This window comes from Alligator mississippiensis, chromosome 3 (genome assembly GCF_030867095.1).
Source record: "Alligator mississippiensis isolate rAllMis1 chromosome 3, rAllMis1, whole genome shotgun sequence".
Taxonomy (NCBI): domain Eukaryota; kingdom Metazoa; phylum Chordata; order Crocodylia; family Alligatoridae; genus Alligator; species Alligator mississippiensis.
The window spans coordinates 194571369-194593297 of NC_081826.1; the positions used below are offsets into that span (position 1 = coordinate 194571369).

Here is a 21929-nt window from a genome sequence, read left to right on the forward strand (position 1 = left end):
TGTATCTGAACACCTCAGAAATTTCAGGATAACTTGATCTAGTCTTCAAAGCTGCTTTTTCATAAATAATTAAGGGACTTTAATAGTGTAACTGCCGTAAGCCTACCAATTCAAATGAATTAAAACTCAAATCTTTGATCAATGGGTTTTTGTTTTATGACATACATATCTATGGAAAAGAATAGATTGCATCAGAACCATAATTCCCTCTGTGTGCAAAGATACAGATAGACAACAAAAAACTATTTCAGATAAGTGGTTTTATCTAATGGCACACTGTGATTAAAATAATATGTATTTCCTACATTTTCTTTATTCCTGTACAATCAGGGAACCAATGTTAACAAGAAAAGATATAAGGTAGAATCTTGGAAATTCTTCTTCTTTCAGCCTCTTCAAAGTTTAATAATCTAGCAAGTGCTAAGTAGCAAAAAAATATCAAAGGCAAAATATTTAAACTGAGAGTTTTAGCTTTTCAGACTCTTAACAAAAAGTGAAAGCTGCCCTCAACAGATTACAAAATCATAGAGGTCAGCAAAGCATCAAAAGAGATATCAAGATTACACATAGAGGACCAGCTTCCTTCTGAGATAATAGAAGATCACAGTGAGGTGAGTGATGATTTACACTATCAGTAAACATGAAGAGACAAGGTAATTATATCTACTGAGATAGAAGAAGACAGGAGCAACTGGCACATGCAAAAACTGATGTTCTGGATGAGACAGGCCCACTGTAGATTATATACCCCAATTACAAACTCAGTACTGCAGCTGCTGATCCTACTGAAGACATTTTCAAATAAATAGAGAGCAATGCTGTCCCTGGCTTAAATATCATCCACTGGCTACACAGAAAATTTCACTGTGAGTAGAGCACTGCTGTGATGGAAGACTTAAGTGAATCTGTGTTGGGATCAAATCTTGGAAGTATGCCTGGAAAAAATGGAATGTCAGATTTAAAGAGCTGACTTGCATCCTGCTAAAGAAAAAGTTTCAAGAGCAGCAGTTTCTCTGATTACCTTAATAGAAAATATCAAGTTATTACACTGTAGACCAAGTGTGATAAAAGGATATAACTATCTTTAAGATAAGAATGAAATATACCAAGCGAATTACTTCCTATTTTAGGAGTGGAAGAGGGTGTGTGATTCTAGTTTCTTATTTTAGATGATTTTTTTTCCTCCTTCCTTCTCCTTGATTTCACATGTTTCTGCATGAAGATGTCCAAAATGCCTTGAGATTTTACCTATGCAGATGTTTAAAACTTGTTACCTGAGGGTAGCAGGAAAACAATAATTTTTTACCCACAAGTCAAAATTTGGCATCCTTATTAAAATAGAGACACATATAACAGAATGTTACTAGAAAAGCCTCTAGCTGCTTCCTTTTTTAAAACATAAGGAATTAATGACTATAATAGTAAGATAATGCTAGTTAATTTCTTCAGCTGGTGGTTGTCAACCTGCTGTTGGACTTTTAAAGGCAACCATTTATACAAGCTTAGTGCAGTGATCTCCAATTAGAAAAACGATTGTAAAATGGACATCATTAGTTTACTCTTCTGGACAGATTTTTATTATTCATGTTTATGAGAAAGTTTTTGTTTTTAAAAACAAACCAGAAACTAAGATGCTGGTGTAAGTAAAATAATCTCTGTTTGGGCATGCTAAAAGCAGGTAAACGCTGTGCCTGGGAAAATTAATTCAAGCCCGAATGGTGCTGGAGTTTATTCAGTTGTGTTAATTGTACATGTAGATGTACCCCTTCTGTACTACATACTAGCGTGTCCAGTAGTGACAGGACAGTGTCTTGACAGTGGATCTAGAAACCATATTACTACAGAGCAGTCTGCAAATGTACAGTTGTCTGACATAAGTGCTGGCACACAGGAAAATAGGAATACTTTGTGTGATGTTGTTACGTTGCACAAGTCAGTCACTCAGTAAAATTCACTCCTTAAATATTTACAGAAATGTTCTAAAATAATGCTCAATGCTTCTTATTCCTTTTTATGACTAAAAATTGTCAGACAGACTCATGAAACAACAGTAGTAGATGCTTCTCTTTAACTTCTTGCAGAATTCACACAAAGGCACGTGTGACATTTAAAAATGGAGGCCAGGTACTTCAAATGCTAGGTGAATAGCCCATAATTAGACACATAGTTTAACCTCATCACATAATTCTAGTCTGTTTATAAATAGTGCTTTCTAATATTTTGTATGTTTGCAAGCAGAAATTTAATGGGAGCAGGCTACCCATCTTATTTTGATGTCATACTGGGCAAGTCTACATGAGACACAACATTGCTGTAGCGATGAGCCACGTCGCCATAGCTCAGTGCTATGGCAATGTAGCATCTAAAAATAACAGTGCACTGCTGGGACTATGCAGTACCAGTGAGTACTGTGCAGTCATTTAGTACTTGCTCACTGCTAAAGCAAATACTAAATGACTGCGCAGTACCAAATGTGCAGTCAGGGGCACGTGCAGATGTGCCCGCTATGAAGTGAACCAGGACTAATGTGTAATTTGTAAAATAGGCAACAAAGTGAATTAGAATTTGAAAGTATCCTGAAAAGCTAACAAAAAACAGATTTCTCATAATACAGTCTTCTAAGAGTATATGCCTACACCATAATAGAATAAAGAGACATAAATTATTATGGGACTACACATTAATAGATTTAACATACTGAGATATACTCAGAGTTTATGACCACGACTAATGAGGAAAGCAGGGCAATGTGGCATCTTAACCTGTAAGATAGTACACTAACCTGCCTTCTGCTTATCTTAGACTAACACAGCCAGCTACCTCCCATTACCAATATATCTCTCAATTACACTTGTGTGTATAGAAAGTAATACCACTGAGAATCTAGCCCTCCCTGAGCTGGATCACTCATGTTAGCAAGATACAGAAATGTGTTCTTTTAAAATCTTGCCACTTTTAGGTAATACAAAAAAAAGGTTAAATTCAGCCTATATTATCTATGGGTGTGTCTACACATGCATTTACTCCAGCTTAGATTTACTGTGCAGTAAAATACTGCAGAGTGAGGGTTTTTGGGTAGGTGTCTACACATGCAGAGATTAGGGAGAAGATTTGCTCCCAGTTCTCTGAAGCCCTGCAATGAGCCTCTGTGGCCAGTGGGAGGAGCTCCAGGTTCCCCCCGTTAGCCTAGAGGTTGGCAGGGAGCACTGGGCCAAGAGACAGCTGTCTCTTGGTCCCGGGGGGCTGCCTGGTGCTGGGGCAGGGACAATGTTCCCTTGCCCTAGCAGCAGGGGGCTCATGGCTCCCTGATCAGGGGCACGGGGCTTGGAAATATTTGCAGGCTAGGGGCTTGCTGCTAGCTGCCCCACTGGTGGATCAGGGCTGGGGGCTGGGACCTGCCCCATTCCTGCAGCTCATCCTCAGCCCGGTGCCTAAATCACCCAATTGGGGCATAACGCTGGGACCTGCCCCTGACTATAACTGTTTCCAGCCAGCCCCAGGGTTGTGCAGGGAAGTCTGCATGTGCAGCCAAGAGCTGGTTGGGGACTGACCAAAACACAATAGTCCCCAGTCACCTCCAGGCTGCACATGCTTTCCCACACAGCCTGGGGCTGGCTGGGAACTGTCCTGGTCAAGGGCAGGTCCCCCATGCGGGGAGCTCTCAGCCCCTGCTCCATGATTGCGATTGCAATTGCAGAGTGAGGGCTGGGAAGCTTGTTCCCCATAGAGCTCCACAAGTGCACAGCTGCAGGGGGAACAGGGAGGGGAGCTTGTTCCCTGCCCGCCCCCCCCTGCTCTGTGCTCACGGGGCTTGGGGGGAAAAAAGCTCCCCAGCCTGGTCCCCCACCAGCTCTGTGCTCATGGAGCTGGGCAAGGAAGAAGCTCCCCAGCCCCCACAAGCAGGGAGCTCCCAGTGCCAGCTCCACAACCATGGAGCCATTGCTGGGAGATGCTTTTCTCCCAGCCTGAGCCCCATGGTTTCAGGGCTTGGCCTGGAAGACCCTTATCTCCCAGCTTGAGCCCCGTGATAATGGGGGATAAAGGTCTTCCAGCCAAAGCCCCACAACTACGGGGCTCAGGCTGGGAAATAGGCATCTCTGAATCTAAGCCCTGTGACCATGGGGCCTGGGCTGGGAGAAAATGGTCTCCCAGGCCCCTGCTCCCTGATCACAATGGTGGAGTTGGGGTTGGCAGATAAGGATCTCTGAGCCCCTGCTCCACAATGGCAATCTGGGAGCAGGGGGCTTGAAGCTCCCTGCTGCCAGGCCAGGGCAGCAGGCAGCTTCCAGGGGCAGGGAGCTATCTTCTGCTCCCTGGTGGATAGCTGACAGGGTGCAGATTTGGTTATCGTACAGGCATCTACATGAGCGCTATGGTGCCATTACTAATTCCAAGTAAATTTGCTACTGGCATTTGCAAGCATGTAAGGATTTGTAAGCATGTGCATGTGTAGACCCACATGCTTTCTTCACAGTAAACTAAGTTAATTCACCATTAAGTGTCTTACGTAGATGCACCCTAGGTGTACTTCAGACTACTGAATAGAAGGATCATTTGGAATCCTGAAAATACAGTGGATATCCATCTACCAGTACACTGTTATATAGGGTACAGATAAGATATGAAAGGTTATCACTGTACTATAGTACATCATCCAGCCAGTTCCTTAACAAATATGAATATGTGACCCCAGCTGACTTCCTGCCCCTGGGGCAGGGGGCTGGACTCGATGATCTTCTGAGGTCCCTTCCAGCCTAATGTCTATGAAATCTATGAAATAATACAGAAGACAGATAGTTGCTGCAGATGCTAATCACTTTAACTGAACAGTTTCAATAAAAGGAATGCATCATTTTATGAACTACTTGATTTTTTTTTCATACAATAAAGTAAGTGCAGCCAACCATGCAGCTTATCTCACCTCTACTTTGATAGCAATTCACTGTAATTCTTTGTATAAGAATTATTTGGTAAATAGAAGATAGATTAAATATGAACAGGTAGTTAATCAACTTCTGTTTAAGAACTGACTGCAAACATGAAAATATTGGAGCACCAATAAATGAGATAAATTTTCACATACGTTTTACAAAGTACAGGGAATCAAGCATTTTAACATGACCAAAAATGGAGATGTATTTCCTTACTTCCTGATGAGTCTTCTGAAATGCTTAGTAAAGATGAAGAATTTAAAGAGGAATAGCAAATGTTTTAAATAGTCAAGCATGGATTGGATTTTTGTTATATGAGAAGTGGTTGGAGTAAAAAGTATTTAAATTGTTTCATGGTATAATTTACTGTCAATGGAAGAAAGACTATCAATAAATGTAGGACTGTAGTACATCAGGCATACAGTTAATACATTTTCATTTGTCATGGATTCTTTGTAAAGTGAAACTCTTATTACCTTTCAGTAATGCTGTCAGGATAGCTAAATCAATGTCCTGATGTCCCTCCGATCCCATGCGAAACACTGTAATCTGCAATTTTAGAAGACAATGCTATTGTTAGAAGCACTTTCATTTTCTCAAATACAGTATAGAAATTAAATCAGTGCAGCATTTGATATGAAAACATCCCAATGGCTGCAGGATGACTGTCAAACAATAGTCAGATAATGTAAAGTATATTAGATAGAATTACCATAAATAGGATTTTTATGCAATAACCGTCACCAGAAGTGGTGGCAGTAAATTCCGTTAAATTAGCATATAACAAAACCAAGGCAATTTCTTTCTACTGATAAATACAGGACTTAAACTGAAGATTGAATAGCACACCTAGATTAAAATAAAGTTAAATTAAATAGATCCCCTTTCTTCCTTCAGCTGAGTTAACCAGGGATATGTTTGGTGCAATACATTTATAAATATAGAAAGAGATAATGGAATATGACTTTTTCTAGATGTTTACTACTCAAACATCTTCCTCAGCACCATTACTACATAGAGCAGAAAGTTAGCGATGTATGTCTTGCATTGTAAGCAAGAATACGACTTACAATGAATTTTGAAGCAAGCTTAGTTTATGGGGTCACTGACCCAGGCCTAAAATACGGAAATGTCTTAAATAGTGAGGCTCTTGATGAGGATACACCCCCTATAATTAGTGACTTATATCCCATTACTAGTCACTGATAGAGATGTGTCCTTCCTGTAGACCATTTAAGCCCTAGCCACAATTATTGTGAAATATTTAGGAAGGTAAATTCTCTTGCCTTTTTTGCTAGGAAGATACCTGCTTTCACTCTTTTCCTTCCTCTTATTGGGACAAAAGGGAAACAATGGGCATCCTAAACGTTTTATGTGTGTACTTGTGCATGCATGTGCATGTATGCACACACATATGCTATTTCTCCAAAAACACCTTGAACATTACAGAAATGCATTTCTCTTTTTATATCAGTTTTTTCCCTGTCCCCTATGAGAACTGTCATTACATATTGCCTCCAAAAAATAGTTTGCTTTATATAACTTGTTTACTTCAAATGGTATTATGTCCCCATACCATTTCAACATAACCTCTTCAATTCCTTCCTTTCTGCCAACGTATTTCTCCAATCCTTAGGAAATATAAGGATTTATAAAATTATAGTTAGGACGCTAATGAAAAGGATATAGAGATGAGTTTGAAGGGAACATCATATCCAGCTCACTAGAACTCTGCCTATCTGTATAATTTTCTCAGCTGGGACAACTGAATCCCCCAGTTTCCATTATTTTGGGAAAGTGTAGCTTATGATCCAAGTCTGGATCTGAATTTCATATCTCTACCCTAAAACTACATTAGCACAACCTCTTTGAAATGCTCTTGATATATTTTTTCATTTAACAAATTGGTAGTAGAGCATGTCATTTCCACTGTTTGTGCAATGGAAATCTTCTCAACCCAGGGACCTGTTAGGATACAGATAGCTATACCTCGTTATCTTTATATAAAAATGCATATATTAAATTAAAGCACCACTATTTAGAATTGCATAACTATAATCCTGATTAGATACATTTAGCTGCTAGACACTCAATAAACTTCTCTTTATCAAAAAGAACATATTTTACTGATGACCAGACACTGTAGCTCTAGAGAATCCAAGGGCTATTCTACTTATGGGGATTTTGTATTAGTATCACTAGTATAAACTATTCAATTCTTTAAAATGGTTTAAGTTTATGTAGCTACATCAAGTATTTTATCTAATTAAGGCAAACTAGTTGAATCATAATGTAAACTAGTTTAAATGCATTTGTATTGGGCATCTTAAATTGATTGAATTACATTAGTATAATTTTCTATAGACAAACCCTTAAGTATTTAAAATCTGATGCTTAGATGATTATACCATTCCCTCCAGAACAATATAAAAGTTCTAACTGCCCTTTTGCATAAAATATTACTGTCAAACATCCTTACATCTCCCAGAAAACCCCAAGACTCTCTCATTCTTCGTAGGTTGATAGGTGTTAATTGTTGTAGTGTCATTTCCTCTTCTTCAGACCTGTAGATGATACTGCTTCTAAAACATTCTACTTTTCCATTCAAAATACCTTACAAATGTGTCTTAAATGAAATCCCATTAATCTCATGACATGTAGATAAATTTCATTTAATATTTTCATTGACCACACCGTATTTTGAAGCACAGAAGTTAAGAGCTATGAAATCAAGCTGGGAGGGAAAATAAGGAGAAAACTTTTCTTCATTTCTTTCCAGCAAGGAAGAAGGGGGAAATCCCTTGTCATTAGGCCTGTGTGAATAGGGAAGTATTTGATTTGGATTCAGATTTGGCTGATTCAGAGGACAGTGGTTCAATTTGGAGATTTGGATCACTGTCCTGAATTAATTCAGCCGAATCAGCTTTGGAAGATTCAGCACTAATTTGGAGAGATTCGGTGATTCGGATCAGCTGGGGAAAGCCAGGCACATCCGGGCAGCTCCTCTGACTGTGCCTGCCTCTTCCTGGACGAGAGGAGCTGTGGGAGAAGCCTCCATGTCTGTCCTGCCCTGTCCCATCCCCCACCTGGCTCAGCTTTTGGCACTAAAAAAAAAAAAAGCCCTACACTCACTGGATGCAGCAGCATGTGGGCACTCGTAGCAGAGCCTCCCCTCCCCCATGCAGCATAGGGCAGTGGGGAGCAGCCAACATGGCATCCCTGCAGCAGCTGCCCCATGGTGTGTGTGCAGTGTGGCACACTGTCTGGGAGCTGGGGCCACTGGGGCTGAGTGCTGCTGGGTTCCGGCTGACAGGTGGAGCCACCTGGCATGGGGGGGCATGGGATGTGGGTGCGGCAGCGCTGGGAGTGGGGGCTATGCCCAGCTGCCGCTTGCTCCCTTCTGCCCAGAGCAAGCCGCACCTGCAAACTGCCCCCCCCCACCCCGGCTGGGCATGTGGCAGCAGGGCAGAGCCCCCACTCCCAGCGCTGTTGCACCAGCATCCTGTCTCCCCCTCTGCCCCTCCTACCCAGTAATGAGCCCCTAGCTCCAGTTGGGCAGCTTGTCACAGCCCCAGCCCCAAACCCTCCCTCCTCCATACCCCTTTCCTCGCCCCTCCCCTAACCCCAACAGACTTACCAGCTGGAGGCACCTGTCAGCTGCCTGTTTAGTCTATGGCCAAATCTCTGAATCAGCCAAATCTTTTCTGAAGCTTTTCCAAATTGATTTAGATACTTCAAATCAATTCAGAGCTTTTACTTGGTCTCCCAATTCGATTTGGATTCGGAGAGTCGGTTCCCAAATCAGGCTGAATCTCCTCCAAATCGAATTAACTACCGAAGCTTCGCACAGCCCTACTTGTCATCACCACCAATTGTAGAGCGTGAGAACAATCACAATGTACCATCCTGACATTGCTTTGCAGTTTTCCATGTTATTTGCATTGGTAGGTGATAGTAGGGAATTCAAATGCTGCAGTGGTATCTGGCAAACATCAGAAGCAATGCTAATGATACCTTTCAAGAGAAGCATTTCTTTCCAGTTGTTCAAGGTCAACTAATATAGCTGCCATTTAAGATTTGAAAACACTTAATCAAAGAAATAACTGTTTAATGTTAGAACAAATAATACTTCAGAGGTACCAACATGTACTTGGCAAACTGCCATTTTAAAAAAAATAGGTATTAGCTATAAGCCATGGAATAAACATAGATAATGAAAAACTTAACCCTGGAAGAAAACCAAAAAGAAGCACTGTGCACATATTAGACCATACATAAAAAACCCTGCTGAACCACTTCAGCAAAACAGATTGCTGCTCTATTAAAAATAAAGTAAAACCATAAACTTTTCATTACAATCATAAAAAACTATCAGCAGATGTAACAAATGTAAGCTGGGGAGGGCAGGGGGCAGGGAACAGACAAAGCAAAATCCAAGGCATAAAAAGAAGGAAAAAGAAATGAAGATAGAGTTCCAACAGTTAAAATAGAAATACTTAGGAAAAGTACCATTCAGATGCAAATTGATTTTAGTTTAGTTTTTAGGGTTTATGTTTGATACTATAGCAGGGAGAGATTTTGGATGTAACCAGTGCAAAACGTGTGGCAGTTCAGCCCCAAGTGTTCATTGTCTCACAGTTTACAGGATCCACTAATCTCATGAATTTTTGATTTCAGAATGACTGAAATCACCTGAGAATATCAGCTCTTGTTATATTTCCATCATCTTGGGACAAAGTACCAAGATAATTGCTTTTCTCCATATGTTTTGGCTAAAATTGAAACAGAATAAAAATCCATGGAATGGATTTTGATCCTGTGAAAACGGACAGCTTAACAGCTCATCCCAGATGAAAGAAAAACACATTTTCTCCTTCACCTATAACCCTTTCTTCAGCTATAGCACCTGCCATTCCAAATGAAAAGGGGTATTAGATGCAGCATCTTAGTCATAGTACTTGGTTAAAATGCACCTCTTACTGCTCCTGGGCTGGCTGAACATACCCTGTGATCCTGAGTTTGAGCCACACAATTCTTTCATTCACATACAAAGTCTGGGATGCAGTTCTCTGGTACTATTTGTGATTACTATAGCATGCCTGATTCAGGCTCTGGCTTGTTAATTCTGTACCCTACAAGAGCAATGACAGTGGTTATAACCAGACAGCCTACTTAGAACAGAGTAAAATGAAAGCATTTAAGAGAAAAGACATACTTTACAAGTCTTAAGCATACCCAGATTACCAAGTACTTAACCATCTTCAGCAGGACTACCTTCCTATAAATTCTTTTGTGCAGCTGCTATGTCAGCATCTTTGCCTGTCAAATGCCATTTTTTGGAAGGCCCCAAGAGCTCATCCCCCTTTTTGCCTCAGAAAACTTTTAAATTATTTATCCGTCCTTTGATCTGCAGCCTCCCTGCCTGGCAAAACAGCTTCATAAATTCTATCTGGAACTTGAAAGTATGCCATAGCCTAGTAATTACCCCAGTGTTTGGTGGAATGTTGTTTGCCAGGGACAACTGTTTATCCTTCTTACATCTCCCTATTAAGCTATATCAATACAGTCATATAACAAAGTTTTATAACCCCAATATACAATAAACTCCCTGCACAACATTCAGTATTCATTATCTTGTTGCTTATCAGTTCCATATATAATAAGAACCAGAACTTCTCACTTCTCAGAACTGAACCCTAAACTTCCTGCCAGCTTATCCTCATTTAAGGTGGCCATGAATTCCAAATAGGTATCCCAATTTCAGATAACAGTTTCCTGTTTTACAAGATATTAAGACATCATTAGTTGCATTCACTCATTTACCCATTCACAGAAATATTTAAGTAATTTAAAATGTTTTAAAAATATCTGGCTACAGCATTTCCAATAAGCAGTATTTAACTTTAACTACTTTGTTACCTGCAATCACTGATTTTAAGATTTCATATGCCCATGTGTAGTACTTTGTTTAAATACGTCTTTTTCAATATTAATAAATGAATATGATGCTCATGTAATGGGAGAGGTCAAACTTCAATCATTGTTTGGTCACTGCACCAGTTTTCTCATTAATTTTTGCTCTAGCACTGCTCTGCTCTGCACCAGTTCTGACATTCTCATCCTGGACCTCCATCTACATTTGACAAATTTACCACAGTTGTTTCCTTTGAGTGAAGTCCTCTAACATATTTGAATTTGGGTCTCTCCCTGGTTATGGAGCATTTTTTAAACATTGTCTCTTGATTGCCTTAACTAACTCTAGCTTATAGCATTCATAGTGTTCACTCCTAGCATCTGACAAAGCAAGCTACTGCTTATGAAAGCTTATGCCTTGCTGAATTAGTCTGTAAGATGCAACTCTGCTCTGCCTTCTGCCTAATTATAGCTCTGACAGAATGGAGATTTGGAAAGCTACTTTTGTATACAAAATATCATTAACAAGACTTTTTTTATCAATGATAGCAGGTTGTCATCAAACCAGATGGATACAGATTCCATTATTCCTCAAGTAATTTTAGAATTGAGGGAAAAGGCTATTGGCTTGGAGGAATATTTTATACATCTATCTTGAACTGCAGTTCAGCAACACATGAAGAATTCTCAGAGGTGCAAATGAACTTCTGTTGTTGCAGTGTAGTTTCTGTTGGGCTGTTGTAATGCTTTCCTTCATTAAGAAACAAGCTCCCTGACAGCTTTTATTAGCAGCACATGTGCTGTTATCCCCCTGGTTTTTACATTCTCATCCAGCATAAGGCAGAACAAACATGCCACATAAAATATTACCCAAGAAAACCAAAGAGGCAAGCCAGGGAAGGAATGAGCAAAGACTTTAGTGCCTGTGGCTAAAGGCTTTTTCTTTACCATGGATGATGAGACAACAATGAGCCATGTTTTTGCTTCCAAGTATGTATGCATTTAGTGGTGCTGGGAAGAGATACTAAGCCAAAATTAGGGATTTTTACTCATTGTTTTTATGACCTTGTATTGTTTAGGTGCTATTAATTTTCATATTAACAAGGATAAACATGGAGGATCAACTACTGAGGTAAAGACTCAGAAGAAAATTTTAACTGGGCATGTCTACGTGTTTATTAATGCACTGTAATTATGGCACATTAAGTTTAGTACCTGTAATGACAGATACTAAATGTGCCATAATTAGTGCTAGTGCGCATTAGTGCAGATGAACATTTTTTTTTTACTGATGTCAGTGCACATTAGACTTAATCTACTATGCATTAGCACACTTGTACAGGTTTTGCCTGCCATGCTAATGTGCAGTAGAATTAATTTTTTGTGTATTTAGTGCCCCATGTAGATGCCCACTCACCCCAACCCAGAGAGATCCCACTTTCCTGGAACACTGCATGAAGCCTACCTCACACCTACAGAGGCAGTCATTCAATATCTTAGTCTCCTTGGCCAGATAATACAATTGGCAATAGACTTCTGGAAGCTGGCATCCCTCACTGCTACCATCCTGTGGCAAACCAGTTTGGTATGGGCAAAGCAACTATTATCATATATGAGGTCTGTGCATAAGGATACTGACCCCATGTTCTCTCAAGCTTGTGAACCTCCAGGGGATTATCAATACGACATATATACTGGACTTCCCTACTGCTTTGGAACAATAGGTGGGACACACATTCCATTTTTTTTTGCCTTTCCCACTGGGCTTCAGTGTTCAGTAGTTGTAAGGGTTTTTTTTTTCTGTTATGCTTCAGGGCACAGTGGACTACCATGGGAGAATCATATATGGCAGTGCAGCATGATCTGGAGAAGTACATGATATGAGAATTTTCAAGCCAATCCATCTTGGTGTCCTCGGTAAGGTTTGCAATTAACAGATGACCTCTTTTCCTCTCCCCCTACTGATACTTAGAGACCTCGCCTACCCATTGCTCATGAAAGTTTACACAGGAAACTTTGATCACAGGAAGGAACCATTCAACTAACTGACGAGCTACAAGCTGATGACTGAATATGCCTTAAAGCAGCTAAAGACCAAGTGGCACAAATTCAGTATCTAGCTAAAGGTGACTGAGTGGTACCAACCAAGAATTTTGCTGGCCTGCTTTGTGAGAACAAGTTTGAGTGTTAGGTAGCAGGGTAGAAAGACTGCCCCAGTGGTTTGGACAATCAAAAGGTACAACCTATTGATAGTGATAACCACCAAGGGTACCTCATCTGGAAGACTTTGTCTACTCATTTTCAGCAAAGGGCAGAAATGTTACTGTATGTTGATTGACCCATGAAAGACAACTGCTTGCCTCTCCTTTGCTCTGTGAAACTTTTTTGGACAAGATTTCTTTTCATTCTACCTTCGTGTTCTTCCCTACAAGTATTTTATATGACTGTGCCTGCTTGTCCACATGGGCACAGTGGGCCTATTGCTACTCAACTAGTAAGTGCGTCATTACTATTTTTTTGACTGTTCATAGTTGACATTAGCTTTAGATGACCATTCCCCCAGAGTGTGAATTTTTTTTTTCTTCCTGCTGTGAATGTGGCAGCTGGTACATTACTTCTGCCCTTTGGCCTGCTTGTCTTGCATTCACTGAACCACAGCCTGACAATGCCATCCTACAAATGTTGCACTTACTTCATGAGATGCACAATAAAGCTTTGAAAAAAACAGCACCAATGAAAAAAAGAGTACTTTATTTTCAGTACAAGTGCAAAATCAAAAAGTGAAAACTTAGGCAGGGCTTGAAACCTTAGTAGCAAGGAAAAGTGCTGTACAACAGAGGCCAAACATTAACATTAGGGGGGGCAGTAAGTACAAGTTCAAAAATATCTACACATTGTGTGAAACAGGTAGCCCTTTACTTCCATCCAGTGGTCAGAACTATGAAGAAGAGTTCACTGCTCAACATGTGTCCAGGTTCTTGAGGGTTGGCTGGGTGGGGCATCAAGATGGTGTAGGGTGTAGATGGGTTTAAGTAGGTTGCTCTTCCTGGTCACAGTGAGATGACTGTGGCCATGAGCTACTAGTCCTGAAGTGATGTATTCTGCAGCATGTGCAGCATACACATTGAATGAACATCTGATGGGCTAACATGAAATTATGAAATTGCAGGGAGTCTTTATCAGGCAGAAGGAGGATAAATGGGGGTGAACGTTCATTGACTCCCTCGTAGATGATTGCCAAGTCAGAACTCACAATAATGATTTTTGCATTTGTTGATAGATTGGAAGTTTCTTCAGATCAGGTTCAGAGCCTTCCTGGCTGTTGTGATGGCTTCTCTGTTGACTCTCAGGCCTGCAATGCTCTCCCACATCTGGCTGCTTCAGCACTTCCACTCAGAAGTCCTTGTGGTACTTCAGCCTCTTCTGCCAGGCCTCTGCAGCCATGGCATACTTCTCAGAGAAATCCATTCAATCCTCCAACATTTCCTGCTTGTTATTCTTCCAGTATTACTTCAAGTTCACAAGGTAGTTGGCTGTTGTCAGTGCCTGTGACCTTGAAGATCTGAGAGGTGCAGGTGCTAACCCTGGAAGGAGATAAACGAAAAACGGTGGTCATTGTTCCTCTGTCAGTTTCAGAGATTAAGGCTAGTCTTTGCCAGAGCTGTTTAGTCTCAGGCAGTGATATGTCCCATGCCTGACTAACTCCTGACAGCCTGGGTAGGTGGCTGACCATCTTAGAGGCAGCAGGGACTCTGCAGCCCTGTGATGTGTACTACTTAGTTACTTGTGCAAGCAAGCACCTAGGGTTGGGGAGATGAGGTGGGAAGGAGCCTATACATTGACAGCACAGCATTATCCTGGTGAAGGCTCTTGTGGTTTAATAGGCAGTCCCAAATCCAGAGGACATGGCACTAATTCCCTTGATGAAAGGGCATAGAAAGCATCTCTTTCCAAGAGCTATGGGGAACATGCAAGATATGCCTTTCTATTGTTTACCAAACTGTACCCCTCCCCTAGATGTGCAGCTGACACAGAAATGGTCAGCTACCTATTTGGAAACCAGGGATAAGCCAGCAATATTAGAGCTTGGCTGCAGATTTACCTGTACCTCGAGGTCCAATTTATTTCCCAAATGTACATGATCCAGGTTCACTGAGCTAAAAATACTGTGACCTTTGGACATGTATTTAAGCTCTTAAAAAATGCCAAATCAGTGCACGGGTGGGATCAGTGGTGTACAAGTGTTGGTGCTGGTCTGTGGTGCTTACTGTGGTAGATGAAAAATCAGTTTCTTGCTGTTTTGACTGTACTACTAATCCGATAGGCAGGGTGACCATATGTTCCAGTCTGGCCAAGACACTCCCAGATTCCATAGTCTGGTCCTGGCTGTTTGGTTAAAAATCCCAGGGTGGAGTTCAGCAGAGAGGTGCAGGGGCATGGAGTGCCAGGCAGACAGCTGGGCAGACACTGCTGCTGCAGTGTGGAAGCAACGCCATGCCATGTATGGGCAAGGTGGCACCTGTTCCAGTCCACACGCCTTGCTTCTGCACAGGAGCAGCAGTGCCTGCCTGGCCATCTGCCTGGCGCACCACGCTGCTTCACCTTCCCACTGGATTCTAGCCCAGGACTTCTGACCATCCAGCCAGGACTGGGTTATGGGATCCTGGAGAGTCCGAGCCAAACTGGAACATATGGTCACCCTACCTATGGGGTTAGTAGTGCAATAAAAACAGCAAGAAACAACTCAAGCATCCTGAAGTGTCCCATAGGGGCTTCCTTACAATGAAGAGTCAGTTGTCTCATGAAAATCCTCTCTGTTTGGAGTGTGCTGTGCCTGGAGGAATAAGGAATATATACCCCATGGCCATATACTTCGGGTGTGTATCCAAGGAGATCATTCAGGGTAGAGACAGGTGTACCCAAGCCAGGCAGTGGTGCAAGAGGGACTGCAGACCATTTAGAGCGAGGGGGTGTACCTAAGCTGGACAGTGGCACAGAAGGCTTGACATGTAAGCTTTGGGAGGTGGAAACAAAGGCTTCATGGAAAGTGGGGTTTATGGAAGGAACATTTGCTCACATCTGTGAGAAAGATATCCAGATACAGCAACCTAAACTAACACTAGTTTATCAGGCTTTGGCATGCAAGAACTTCTCATCCAATAACCATACACACCTACCAGCATCATCTGAATATCTGCTGTTAATGGCCTGGTTGGCAGGTGGCTCCATTGTGATAATGGATGTTGCTGATCTGAAGAGCACCTTGAATCTTCCTCTACATGCTGAGATGAATGCCTGGGCTCCTGACCAGTGGCCTATGAGTACTCCATGCTGCCACTGCTGAAGGTCTTGTTTAAGTCAGCTCCAGAACAATGCATGGATTATGGCTATACATGAGCATTTGCAAACACAGTCCTGTCCAATTCCTTATAATAGGGAGCTGTGAGATGGCCAGAGCTCAAGGGGTGATTGGTTTCTCAGGCATGCTTATACTACTGATTGAAGTCTTTCACCCTCAGTACTAGGTCATCACCTTGATAGCCTCCAGCAGCTATCTGAACAGACATTGTTGCACAGGTGTCCTGGATTTGATGGCGGGGGGGAGGGGTCTGGACATCCTGTACCTTTGCTTCTCTCCAGAGTACAAGGAGTTTGAGGACCTTCAAATGGCTCTAGTCACTTGAACAGAGACTGAAGTAGGCACCTCACAAAGGCACAGAAGCTCCCAGGGATCACAGAGAAGAGGAGTTTAAATGAGGACGGTCATATTGGATATCATAGATCTAGAATGCTAGAGGTCAGAAAGGTGACCAAAGTTGTGTTTTTACGGAGGGTGCAAAGCAGAAGGACAGAAGTTCATTGACCAACTGGCTAATTAATGAGGGGTGGTCCACAAACAAAATCTAACATGAAACTAAAGGTTGGTTTTATAGTCCTGGCTCATCCAGAAGTAAAATTTGCTACTGCGGAGGAATTAGGATATTACACCTGCCTCATATGCCTATGTCTTCTTTGAACTGGGACCACATCTTCGTTCATGGTTTAAATATAGTGTTGTATTAAACTCTCAGTTATTTTGCTTTAGATAGTCTCAAAGAAACCTTCTGCCCACTCTGTGTTTATATTCTTCATATAGTGGTAGATACCCTCCTTATATTTTTACACTCAATCTGTCCTATATAACATATAATTATTTACAATTTTTTAATGAGACTAATAAAATAGACTTAGATTGCTTTCCATCCTTTTATCATGTACAGTTGGCAGTCCCCCATTCTGTACCATTTGCCTTTCCTTTGGACTGTGGGGAATGTATTTCACCAGTTCAGAATCCATGCAGAGGGAGAAGACTGTACAGATCAGAAAAAAGTATAAATTATGGTTGAGAGGACACCCATATCATGCTTTACTTTAGTCTCACAGAAACTGGATCCAGACATATTATCCAGAAGGGGCAGCCATTGCCAGATAAAACCTCCTGAGATATTAAGCTCTTTAGGGGCAAGAAGCATGTTTTTCTCAATTGTCTGCATATTTTGGGCAGTATGTGAATAATCTTCCAAATTACATTGTAAAATATTTTAAACTGGTTTTGCTAGGCTTCTTTGGAACTGTAACCTCTTGTACAAATGGCAATTACTTTCTTATTAGGGTTATAATTTGTGCATTTCAAGTGTCATGTGTGAGATGTTTGCACAGAGAAGTTCATTTCCTTTTTCCTCCTCTGATATACTGGCTGACAAGCACGGGGGATGGATGGAAGTGGTGCAGAATTCTTTAAAAGACCTGTCAAACATTATTAAAGAAAAGAGCAACTGCGCTTAAACATCATCTGAAGAGTACTCACTTTCCCCAGGTTACTGCTATGCCTTTTACTTGGTTTGCATAACTAATCTAACAGGGACCTAGCAACTGAACAGTTAAGAGCTACTTTCATGGTGCTATCCAAAACTTTCAGAGAGGCAGAGAATTCTCTTGCTCAGAAATAGAACCAGCAAAGAGTTACAACAAAATATTCAGGAATGTGATTTAGGATGCTCAGTATTATTCATTGCCAATACAACTCAGACCCTTGGGTCACTTAAAGCATGCTGGTCCATGGCCACACTAGGGAATGCTGCAAGGAAGCACAGCATGCCTGCTCTGCCCATGCTAAATTTGGAAAGGGTTGACATGTAGCCATAGAGAGTAGCTCTCAGGGTGCACCAAGAAACTGTCTATCACTGGCATGCTTATTGGTGCACTCCTGACACTGCACAAAGGTGTCAACATTACATCCCTTTGTGGGAGTTAGTATAGGAGGAGCAGGTATGCTATACTTCATTCTGGTGTGCCTTAGGCATTACAGATATTGCACAAGTAACTGGCTAATTGTGCAGTTGCTTTAAGACCTGCTACACATGCCAAGTGGCTATCACATGATAAAAAGTTCCAACCAGCTATAAAGGCAGACCTTGAAAATGTGTACTAACTTTATAGCTGGTTGCTATTGAGCTTTAATTTGAACATGTAGCAGGGTCTGCCCTGAGGCTGGGACTCCGTCAACAGACGGGGCTCTCAGCCATAGAGGTACACCTTGCCCAGTATGAAACCCCTGAGCCCTGGGGACTGCAACTGCTGTGAGCCCCAAGGCTGGGGGGAGGGAGTGAAATCTCCAACCCATACAGGGCTCTCAGTCCCGTTCCTCACCCGCAGCAGGGACTGAGTGACCCTGCAACTGATTGGGCTCTCAGACCCAGCTATGTGTGAGGCACAGCCCAGATAAGGAGCCCCATCAGACTCTCGGTCCTGGCTATGCATGAGGCATGGCCCACTGGGGCTTGGAGCCACTTCAGCAAAAGGGGCTCCCACCCATGGGAGTGGGAGCCCTTTGCATGGGCAATATGGCACAATTGGAGCTAACGTGTGATCCCACAATTGCACTTCCTGCCTTGCATGTAGATCATAGAAGAAGGCACAATTACGTGGATTGTACATTAGATGCAATCATGCCTTTACCTACACATGTAGAGGGGGCCTTACCGTTGTCTTTAAGTGGTGTAAACCTGCCTTTAAGCACTTTAGGTAATTACCATTAACCTTTTTTAGGCTCCCATTAAAATTCTGTATAATGTAGGAAGCAAGCAGGCTTGATTATTATATTGTGAGACTAAAGTGGTAAAATAACTTCTAAAAAAAGATAGTATACATTCTAATTAATTTTCTTAGAGAAATAAGACTAAACAAGTATTTTAAGAATCATATTTTAAAAACAGCATGTACTCACTACTTCATTTTAATCCTGTCAAGAAAAAGACGAGAAATATTTAATAGTACTTTAAGACTAGAATTATCATTCATTAGAGAAATGGGAAAAGGGAATTGTTAGCCTGGACTGAAGACTTCACACTATGATGACCTGGCTTTAATTTTATCTTTAAAATAAACAGTTTTCCATTCTTCTGAGCATGTGTGAAATTATATTTGAGAAGACTTTTTTATCTACTCAATTGTTCCTTTGGATCCTAAAAAATGGTATTCCTTTTATTGCAACAGCATGGGAAGGAAAAACACCTTACCCTCAACACACCTTTTTTCCTCTAGATCAAGACACATTATTTTCATTTGTAGCTGGCTGACTGAATCACTGATGTTAACTTGAATTCTTTTAAAGGGAAAATCATTCTTTTTTCTTAAAATGCTCATACTGTTTATTGATCTGCAATGACTCTTGCAGGTAATTGGCTGAGGTGTGGTAGAGGGCCAGTTCAATTTACAAGAGCAGCACAAGCTTTTACTAAATGTGTCAGATTTAGTTTTCTTTTTAAATGGGTTTTTTTCTTTCTTTTTTCTCTAAAAAGAGCCTGTTAGAGGAAAATGTGTCAAAACAGGGGTTCTCCAGACTGCAGTCTGAGACTCAGGATAAAATCTCACCTGAAGTCTGGAAGGCTGAGCAAAGCCTCTCCCTCCCCAGTGATGGTGGCACTGACACACTGCAAAAGCAGCCCTGATGTTTACCGAGACATCCACTGGCTACAGCCCTCAGCATAGGCTCCCTGCTGCATCTTCATTACTTTTCTATATGCCAAGAACAAATCAGGTAGTTTCAGTCCAAACAATTTACATATGAATTTAATGAAAGAATCGAGATCAGACCTCCAGGAGAGAAGAGGCAGAGTGCCTCTCACTGTGCAAGATCAACAGAAATGTTCATTAAGCAAAGAAAGATACCCCATGTTCAGGAAGCGGATACCCTTTGTGAAGCAAAGTTCTCAGAACTCCTTTCATGATGCCATGGGATGGCAGAGGAAAGACAGCAGGAAGTCACACAGAATAGATGCAGTGACCTCTGTTCATCTTCTACAACAGTGGAGGTGAATCTTTTTTGGTAGGCATGCTACAAATTAAGCTCTGTGCCTTTCCTCAGTGCCACTCCAATCCCCTTCCCCTGCTTGATCTGCCACACTGCTCCCTGCCTGATCTGCTGCTCTGCTTCTGTTCCCTTCCTTACCTGCTGCTGTGCTGCCTGCCTTCTCCCTGATACACTACATGCCACAACCAGAGGCTGCCCATGCCACTTGTGGCACACATTCTTCAGGTTGGCCACTCCTGTTCTTCAGTTTCAATGCAAAGGAACTGAATAGCAGCAGCAGCCACAGCACAGGAATACTGCCAGAGAATAACATAACAAAAGACAGGTGACCAGGGCAACAGCCCTCGGTGCCCTTTTAGAGGGGGCACAAGAATGGCAGTCACTGCTGCTGCCATCCCGACTGCTGCAGTCAGCCTGCTCCTGCCACTGCCTGTTGAGGGCACAGACTCTGGTAGTCATGCCTCTTGGCTAAGTACAGAAAGTCAAAAAGCTCGAGGCTGAATCGATTCAAGCTTCACAGGTTAGTCTAAGCTGTGAAGATTGAACTGATAAACATGTGAATAGACATTCATTTTTGATTCTGGAAATGCAGCCATATGCCTGCAGTGACCCAGGCCAGAAACAGGGGGTGCTAGAGCATGCCTCCCTGCTCAGCAAGAGCAGATAGCTTGGGCCAAGGCTTGCCTGCCCACCCTGCAAGGGGGGTAGGGGGGTTGCAGGGTAGGTGCAAAACATCCTAGGAGGCTGGGGGACTGTTAACTTGAATCTGGAGGGGATCTGAGCTAGAAGGTCAAAAAACAGATTTAACCTAAATCAGTTCAGTTTGATACTATATCCCTCCAGGTTTATCTTGAACTGGTTTCAGACATTCTGAAAGTGGTTTATGTGCACTGAAATTCTGGACTAAGTACAGACATTCAAAAAGCTCAGCCTGAATCAATTCAATCTTTGCAGGTTAGTCTAACCTGTGTAGATTGAACTGGCAAGCAACTGAACAGACATTCACTTTTGATTCTTGAAATGCAACCACATGCTTGCAGTGGCTCAGGCTGGAAGACAGGGTGTGCTAGAGTGAGCTCTCTGCTGGTGGGAAGCTGAGTGGGGGGGTGGCCAGGCTCCAGCAGGTTGAGTATCAACAGGGAGGGCTTTAAACTCCATTTGCTGCTCAAGCGGCAGGGGGTGCGGCCAGTCCTGGCAGCTGTCTGAAGTGAATGGTGAGATGGAGGGGGGGTTAATTCCCTACTCTGTTTCTTATCTCACAGCACGGACCCCAGCTGGTGTCTGTCAGGCAGGGGCACAGCAGCTCCTGTTTGGCGTTTCATTCTGTTTGCTGTTTGAATGGCAGGGAGGGTGGGCAGCTCTGGAAGCAGCCTGAAATTAATTGGGGGGTTCCCTTCAGGCTTCTGCTCAGGCTAGCCATGACCCACACTGCTTGAGCAGTGAGCAGGGTAAAATGTGTGATGCGAGCTGGTGCGCCCCTCCCTGGCAGACCCCACCTGGGGTCCGTGCTGGTGAGAAAGTGAAGGGAAGAGTGGAACTAACCCCCACTCTGTCTCCCCATTCACTTCAGGCTGCTGCCAGGGCTGGCCATGCCCCTGCCACTCAAACAGCAAGGTAGGGGAGAATGCCTGACAGGGGCTGCTACACGCCCCGCCAGGAAGACCCAGGATGGGGTTGCCTGGAGGAGGTGGGGGAGAAGGGGCGGAGTGGGGAATAAATCCCCACTCATTTTC

The 21929-nt window shown here is 42.3% G+C and overlaps 1 protein-coding gene across 2 annotated transcripts in view; it reads right to left on the reverse strand.

Annotated features, from left to right (window-relative positions):
* Positions 1 to 245: 245 nt before the first annotated feature.
* Positions 246 to 21929, reverse strand: part of LOC102562730 (transient receptor potential cation channel subfamily M member 3) — a 397561-nt gene continuing 375877 nt past the window's right edge. Inside the window, exons 9-10 of one of the 2 annotated variants that reach the window (XM_019478170.2) lie at positions 5408 to 5480; positions 246 to 935 (exon numbers count right to left, since the gene is read on the reverse strand). In XM_019478170.2, the coding sequence (XP_019333715.2) occupies positions 862 to 935; positions 5408 to 5480 (147 nt within the window). In that variant the 3' untranslated portion in view covers positions 246 to 861. Of the gene's footprint in view, positions 936 to 5407; positions 5481 to 13580; positions 14429 to 21929 lie in introns of those variants that run through there. The other variant, XM_059724786.1, reaches the window with a different exon arrangement.